This window comes from Camelina sativa, chromosome 16 (assembly GCF_000633955.1).
Source record: "Camelina sativa cultivar DH55 chromosome 16, Cs, whole genome shotgun sequence".
NCBI classification, from domain to species: domain Eukaryota; kingdom Viridiplantae; phylum Streptophyta; class Magnoliopsida; order Brassicales; family Brassicaceae; genus Camelina; species Camelina sativa.
Window position 1 is genome coordinate 27,422,199 of NC_025700.1, and position 9,203 is coordinate 27,431,401.

Consider the following 9,203-nt stretch of genomic DNA (forward strand, 5'->3'; position numbering starts at 1 on the left):
TTCTTAAATGAGAAAATGGTAGTTGAAATTAGATAACCTAATATTTGTTTTCTCTCTAAAGCAAACTTTTAAAGTAAAAAGAAATGTTTGAATAGACTCCCAATCTGTAGGATAAATATTTATAAAAAAATAACAAATTATGCTTTAGATAATCAAGATAATCAATAAGCTTCAGAATTGTGTGAGCTTATAAGTTTTTACCACAAGGATTATGTTTTCTTGTGGTTAGGTGAATCATCTTGTTACAAATGAAAAACAGTGAAGAAGTCTAATGAAAAGAAGATTGAAAAAATAATAAAACTGAGGTCATAGAAGACTAACACTTTGGGTTAAGAGGAGCAAATTGGTTAAGTTGAAAATATCAGGATCCCCCTTTGATTAACACTTTATTTTAAATCGAATTTGACTTTCTAATGGTTTTTCTTGTTGATGAAAGAAACTGTGATTTATGATATAAAAAGAACGGTTTAGCTCCATCCACAACCAAGATGATCACTCCTTTGATGATGGCCTATGGTTTTTCACTCGTGTTCTATAGTTTCCTATAAGTGTGTTACAAAAAACAAAAAATTTATAGGGTTTCTATTTTTTCTGCTCTATAATCTCAAAAACAACATAGATTAAAGGTTAGACTGTAAAACATTTTTTTTTTCTTTGGGTTTGAATAAATTTTACATGCGATTAAAATAAAAATAAAAAAAAGAGCAGGGAGAAAAAGAGGAAACGATTAATGAAAAATAAACAAAAGTAAACTAAGTATAATATAGACAAAACACATATGAAAAGTGTGTTAACATTTTTTAAAAGTGTCTCATGGAAATATCCCTCAAATTAATTATTTAAGTATAGCATCATATATCTCAAATTTTTAGTAAATTTGTATAACAAATATTTTCAAATTAAATATTAGTTTATACATATATATTAAAGTGTAATTAAAAAATAATATTATTACCAAAAAAGAAATAAAAGAAATATCTAAAAAATAATTAAAATTGGTAGTATTTTTGAAACATAATAGAATGTGGTATTCTGATAATTTTTTTTAAGCTTAGTGGTCTGTTAACGTATTTTCAAAATTATATTTATAAAAAATATGTTTTTCATATTAATTTATATTTTAAAACACATTAGAAAATAAATATTTTTTTTTGTTAATTATATTGTACAACTAAAAAATAAATTAATGATCTAGACTCGTCTATGTGACACAGTGTTAACCCAACACCTTCTCTCTCGTTTGTTTCATCTCTGAATGATCAATTTTGTAGCTGCGTGATCCTCAAATCGGATCAATTTTATTGAGTTTGAAGCGATTGGATCGGAGATTACGATGTGCGATCGTCCGTTAGGGTTATGGGCGATTTGGGTTTTACTCCTCGGAAGCTTGATCGGAGCTGCGAATAGCTCGATTCATGAGTACAAGAACGAAAAATTCACTGTAAAATTTAATGCCCGCTTCTTCCATGGCGGTAGCGAAGGTCTCTACGCTTCCAAGTTGCAAGATCTAAATGCTTCTTCTCCTAATGATGATAAGCCTTTTAAAGGCAAGTCCTTTATTAGGTCAGTTTCACTCCTTCATCACTGGATTTGTGGGTTTTTGAATAGGGACTAAGCTTCTTGATATATATATATAACTCTTAAGTTTGTGCTTTTCTTGGTTTGTTTTTAGGTTTGATGATGTAACCTTTGTGAGGACAAAGGAATCTGCTAGTAAACAGAACGCAATGCAGTCAACAGCTGGGTTGGTTGAAGCTATAATACTTGAGGTGAAAGACCGTGATAGGATTGGGGGAGCTTTTCTCAAATCCGATGCAATTTGTTGCACGCCAGATCTTGCTGATACTGGATCTTGTAGTCTAGGGGAAGTTATTATCAACAGAAGTTCTAATGATCTTGAGTGGCCAAGACAGATCAAGACCTTTTTTAAAGGGAATAAGACAGAAGTTAATATGTCCCCTGAGACTGTTTTTATCAATAAGACTGGGATGTACTATCTTTATTTCATGATATGTGATCCGGAGTTGGATGGCACTAAAATCAGAGGAAGAACAGTTTGGAAGAACCCTGATGGTTATTTACCGGGAAAGGTAGCTCCTTTGATGAAAGTTTTTGGCTTTATGTCGTTAGCTTATCTTTTGCTTGGCCTAGTTTGGTTTGTGAGGTTTGTTCAGTTTTGGAAGGATATAATTCAGTTGCATTATCATATCACTTTGGTTATTGCTCTTGGCATGTGTGAAATGGCTGTTCGATACTTTGAATATGCTAATTTCAACTCTACTGGGATGAGGCCTATGGACGTTACTCTGTGGGCGGTAACCTTTTCGTCCATAAAAAAGACGCTTTCCAGGCTTCTTCTTCTGGTTGTCTCTATGGGTTATGGGGTGGTAAAGCCTACCCTTGGTGGCATAACCTCGAGGGTACTTCTTCTTGGTGCCATATATTTTGTCGCAACAGAGGCTCTTGAGTTGGTTGAGCATTTGGGAAACATCAATGACTTTTCAGGAAAGACCATGATATTTTTGGTGATTCCTGTGGCATTACTGGATGCTTGCTTTATTCTGTGGATTTTCTCATCGCTGGCAAGAACACTTGAGAAACTTCAGGTAAGATACAACACTTATATCAAATTGATTTCTTTATTCATCATTAGCAGATACGAATATTGAATATTCATGTTTTGTCACATTATTATATCCGATGGATGCATATATATAACATAGACTTTCAAGGTTGCAATCTGTGGCTGCCTCATTATGCAGCCCATTCTAGGCCAAATCAGATACAGTAGCTGCTTAAGCCATCTTGGACGATCCAGTTCTTTTTACTTTTTTTTTCTAGCTGCTTATCTGTCTAATATTTTAATGCAGATTAAGAGAAACATGGCTAAGCTTGAGCTTTATAGGAACTTCACCAATGCACTTGCAATCGCTGTTCTGCTCTCTATTGCTTGGATTGGTTTCGAGGTAACAAATCACTACTCTAGTGAGTAGTGACTATCTCTCCTGTATTACTTGAAACCCAAAGTCAGAGGAGTGTAATTGAAATCACATTCTTCTCTGTCTCTGTATCAGCTATACTTCAATGGAACTGACCCTCTAATCGAACTCTGGCGAATGGCGTGGATCATTCCAGCTTTTTGGAACTTACTCTCTTATGGTCTGTTAGTTGTCATATGCATCCTCTGGGCTCCATCCAATAATCCTACAAGGTTTTAAGACTTTCCATTAATATTTACTCAAATGTCTTGGACTTCAATGTTCCCAGTGGCTCTTATTTAAGTCCCATTGGCTCTTATTTCGTCTTCACCGAGAGACTACATTTTGCACTCAGCTTAAGGCTAATTAATTTCAAACTTGCAGGTACTCATACTTAGCGGAAGCAGGGGACGAGTTTGAAGAGGAAGGTGTCTCATTGACGGGTAGTGGAGTAAAGAGTACAGAAGATGTTGAAAGGAATGAACTTCTATTTGGGCTTCCAGATGATGTTGAGGAGGGCAAACGCGAGTAAGCTCCAGGTAGCAAGCATTAGATAGTCTATACCTCGCCGAGTAGTTTTTAGTGTATGTCTTGCATTCCCGGTATGTCAACTTTATGTAAATCTTATCCTTTGTACCTGAGTAGGTTGTTTTCTGACCTTTAAGGACTTATTTACTCAGATCAAAGTTCTTGTAGTCTTATTTGTTTACGGTTATTAAAAGTTCCATTGAGGATCTTCGGCGGCTATATAGATAGTTACATATTTCCCATTTCTAGAGCGTCAAAGGATCTTTTATTACATTAGAGACTTGATATATTCACCTAACCAAGGAATTTGTTGATCACTATCGTAGCTGTACAGAAAAAAGGAACTGTTCTTACAATGTTGAGACAAGCTTTTGAGAATCATCTTGAGAATGGACTTGGATTCGGGCACTCCCCTGTTCAATCATTTCCATGCTTAATATATATCTTGTGGAAAATTTGTGTTTTTGCTTCATCACCAGCTGCTAATCCCTTGTACTCTCATTCAGGTGTTAAGATCGAAGCTGTCACCATTAATACTGATTATTTGAATACCTGAACCATTTAACCGATCTAGTTCACCATTTTTCTAAAATCGGGCACTTAGAAGCTCATGAGTGCCTAGACCGCGGCCGCCTAGGCCGATTTTGTGTAACTTGTTATATTTCGAACATACGAAAATAGCTGATGTTATTTCTCAGACAGATACAATTACATATGGTTGGATCATTTCATCTTGGATACATTCTAATCTCTATTATAACAACAACATACTTCTTTGACGCACATGCCATCAGAATAACGAGCTTTTTTACAATACACACTGCAACCTACGCTCCATGGCGAAGAACACGCTGGTGCATTGAAGCAATCCCCATTCTTTAGAATTTCATGACCTAATTGTTAATAAAAATCAGTACACCAATATATGAATATTCATTTTCAAAAGACAAAGTCATGTTCATAATTAAAAAATTGGGTTAAGAGAAGACGCCAAGTCATACAAAATTAAATATATAAAATGGAAATATGATTCTTTGGTCTGATTTGTCTGCTGGTTTTGTATTAAATGTTATTCTTTTAAATAAAGATAAATAAGAAAGGAAAAAAATAATGAAAGTTGTATCTAAGGTGAAAGAGTAAAAGAGAGGATGCAAACAGAAAAATAAACATAGGTCATTTAAAAAGTTTGGGTCAAAATTACTATAGTAAAACCTCTATAAAATTTTAATTTGGAACTAAGATATTTTATTAATTTATAGAGGTACTGATTTAGTAAATAAATTAATAATTATTCTTTCATAGCGAGATTTGCCTAATTTCATATTTTTCTTTGGAAAAATCTATTTAAAAAATAAGATATTTTTGTTACAATCAATATTCCATTAGAAATTACAAGAAAAAAATTATCATGTCTTAAAACAAAAATGCAGTTATAATATTATTATAAAAAATTTTAAGAATGAAAAAACAACAAAAATCGTATTTCATTGTATATTCAAAAAAACTATTTTATTATTTTTACCGAATTGTATCAAATATTACAATAATCCAAGTTGTGACAATTTTTTTTTAATTAATTCATAGTGAATAGTACTTTAATCAAGTATTAATTTATGAAAAAACTTAATGTAAATAGTTGGTATAGTTTACCTATTGGGTCTGCATGTCCACTCCAAATAGGGGCTTCGGCGCTAGCAGTAGCAGTTATTGTTTGACAACGAACATAAGATACCACGAAAATGATAGTGAAAACAAATGCCACTATATATTTTATGGTGATAGCCATAATTTTTATTTTCTTGCTTTCATTTGGTAACTGAGCTATTCGCTACTTATGTTGATTATATATAATAACACAAATATATGTAAATGGTATTTTTTTGGTCAATGGTATTTTTTTTATATAGATTTATAGCCAAAAGAAAATAATTTATTTCTATATATAATAATATTCAAAAGAATAAAGAGTAAAGAAGATTGTAGAATTAGATATCAAAATGACTTGCTTTATTGATAATCTTGACTTGATATTTATACAGACTAGACTCAACACAAGATAGACTCTAAGTCCTAAGATATCAAGACCTAAAACTTATCACAATAGGACTTTAAACACAATAGGACTACATCACATTGATTCGATGTTATCCACAAATATTCTCCGTAATACTCCCCCTCACATTGGAGTGTGAAGGTCCTAAACACCCAACTTGGACATTATGTATAGAAACTGAGGACGACCAAGAGCTTTGGTTAAAATTTCAGTTAGTTGCTCACTCGACGGCACATGTTTGGTTACAAGAATACCATCACGTATCGCATCACATACAACATGACAATCATTTCCGATATGCTTGGTGCGCTCATGGAAAACCTAATTAGCAGCGATGTGGAGAGCAGCATTGTTATCACAAAACAAGCAAGCATGCGCAGATTGTTCAATACCTAATTCTGTTAACAACTTATGAAGCCACTCGATCTCATGAAGAGCCACGGACATGGCGCGATACTCGTCTTCAGCGGAAGAATGAGAAACAGTCTTTTGCTTCTTGGTTTTCCAGGCAATTGGTGAGCCACTAAGGAGAACAACGAAGGCACTAAGAGAACATCGAGTGATAGGACAGGAAGACCAATCCGAGTCACAATACACCATGAGAGACAAATTAGAGTCCGCACGGAGAAGAATGCCCTGCCCTGGCAAACCTTTCAAGAACTTCCCAACACGCAAAGCAGCTTCCCAATGAGCTTCACACGGTTCTTGCATAAACTGAGACAACACATGGACGGAATAACTGAGCTCGAGTATGGAGAAGATACAATTAACGTCCGACCAAACGACGATACGACGTGGGATTAATCAACAAGAAACCATCATCATCAGCTAAATGATGGTTCTGTTCTAAAGGTGTGTCAGCCGGCCGTGAACCAATATTGCCACTATCGGCTACAATATCTAAATTATTCCCTCAACAATGTTGAGAACATTTTTTTTTTTTTTTTTAATGAAAGTGTTGAGAACATATGAAAAATGTATTAAAAAAAAACAGTTGTAAATTTTATTTATTTTGCTTTAATCCTTTTGTATAGATATTGAGAACATAATAAAAGTGTTGATGTTATGTTTCAAGTGATACAATTACAATTGGTTGGATTGTTTCACGTCAGACGCATTATCAATATGTTGATAACAACAACATTTTGGTCCATGACATTGGGCAAAAGCATAATGAGATGTTTTACAATACACAATGCAACCAATGGAATATTGGCCTGGGGCAAAACACGCTGGTGTTATAAAGCAATCTCCATACTTCGATGGATCATGAGCTACATATTAATAAAAATCAGTACATTACTATGGATGTTCACTTTTCAAAAAGAAAAAAATCAGTACATTAATAATTGAAAAATGGGGTATAAGACCATACAAAATGAAGTATATATACAAAAATGAACGTTTTCTATATAGATAGAATTTACCTGGGGATTCCGTTCCGTACATGCCTGGGGCTGGGGGACTAGCAATTGTTGCATGACAATCCACATAAGATATAATAAAAATGATACTGAAAACAAATGCGGTTAGCGTTTTTGTAGTAATAGCCATTTTTTTTTTTGGTCTATGAGTTCTTTTTTACTTAGATTCATTTTATATAATAGTCCAAATATACGCAAATGGTAACTTTCCTGGTCAAAGTTGTAAATAACTTATGATACCATGATCCTTCAATTTATTTTCTAACAAAATTATAGTCAAAGAAAATAACTGATTCATTCAATTTTTTCTTTATAGAATTGTAGTCAAAACAAAATACATAGAATGTTTTTTCAATCTAATTATGTATGTACAGTCTAGTCTATTTAAGCTGTTGACAAAAAAAATTGTTTTTTTGTCAACCCTAGATTCATTAAATAAAACTAGGGAGGAATAGAGTTTTTAATTATTTTTGTTTTATGTATTTTGTGTTTTTAAACTTCACAAATATAAACTATTTATGGTTGAAGCTCCTTTGACCTAATGGTTGACCAATGATTAATTAATGTTTTCACATTAAGCTATCTCAAGTTCAAGTATCAATAATTTGATTTATTAACAATTTTGCAGGTTAATAGAAGCAAGTTTACAAGAGATTTCTAGTAATGCGCAATTAGCCGTTCACCGTGATTCTATGTGCAGAAGGAAGTGTCATCAGTCGTAGATCATTTAGGAAAGAAGATGTTTGTCGTGAATCTAATAGAGTGAAAATAAATTATCTATGGAAAAATCGTCTTTATAACAGTTCTCATAATTTGTAATAAATAATAATTAAATTCAAATGTCAAAAAAGCAATATAATTACAAATATATTTACATGTATTTTATTACTAATACAAGCTATATAATTACATATATTTACTTTAAATTAATTATACAAATATAAAACATGATTCTGTAATTTCTAATATGTATAACGCAGGTGTATATTGTGACAAAAATATGTTCGATGTGTATGTGTTATATAAATATAAGTAAACAAATAGTTTTTGTTACATAATTAAAATGTTAATTCAGCACAATAGATTTACCAAATAGACCGCATAGAGCATGTGTACACGTATTAGACCATCTAATATTTTCAGTATGTTGAATTTCGATTTTTTTAATTGATTTTGTTGAAATGCAAAACAAAAAATAAAATCTCTCAGGTAGATAGAATTAGTTGGATTATTTCATTTTGGACGCATTCTTAATTTAATTATAACAACAACATAATTCATTGATGCATAAGCCATCAGAATAACGGGCTTCTTGACAAAACACAGTGCAACCTAGGCTGCTCCATGAGGTAAGACATGCTTGTGTTTCGAAGCAATGCCCATTCTTTGGAGTTCCGTGACCTATTTATTGATAAAATATGGGTTATAAGAATACGCCAATTCATAAAAAAAAATTAAATATATAAAAATGGTATTATGAGTCTTCGGTCTGATTTATTTGCCCATTTTGTATTAAATTTTATAATTGTAAATAAGGATAAATAGGAAAGCAACCAAAGAGTGAAAGTTGTGTCTTTAAGTGAAACTAGAGGGAACGAGGATGTAAACAGAAAAATTAACATAGGTCATTCAAAAAGGTTTTGGGTCAAAATTACTATAGTAAAACCTCTATAGATCTATACTATTTTATTACTTCATCATTTATTAGTTTATAGCTAGACTTGCCTAATTTTGTATTCTTTTGAAAATAAGTTTTCCATTATAATCAATATCTATAAATAATTAAAAGGAAGAGCGCAATATGACATTAAAAATATTGATGCACTAAAAATACCAGAAATGACTTCTTTTAAAAAGTAATGCAATTTAAGAAAACACAAACAACAGTTGAGTTATATTTCTAAACAATTTCTTACATATAATATATATATATATAAGTTTATACAACTACTAATTTCAAATATTAAGGAGATCATATATTTACATCTAGTTTTTTCAGAAATACTTATTTTATTATTTTTATTGACCCAATTTAGAACTCAAGTAAAATTATTAATTTATAGTGATTTAGTTTACGTATTGGGTATGTAGTACCGCCGCTACCAGTGACACTAGTAGTTATTGTATGACAATAAACAAATGATATGATGAAAAAAAAATACAATTAGAGTTTCTATGGTGATAGTCATTTATTTTGTATTTTTTTTTTTTTTTTTTTAG

The 9,203-nt window shown here is 31.9% G+C and overlaps 1 protein-coding gene across 1 annotated transcript; it reads left to right on the forward strand.

Moving 5' to 3' along the window:
- LOC104752823 (transmembrane protein 87A) lies at window positions 1,191-3,727 on the forward strand. Its single transcript, XM_010475079.2, has 5 exons — window positions 1,191-1,563; window positions 1,673-2,606; window positions 2,871-2,966; window positions 3,075-3,211; window positions 3,363-3,727. Exons 1-5 carry the CDS (start codon window positions 1,334-1,336, stop codon window positions 3,508-3,510), a joined length of 1,545 nt encoding a protein of 514 aa, XP_010473381.1. The 5' UTR covers window positions 1,191-1,333; the 3' UTR covers window positions 3,511-3,727.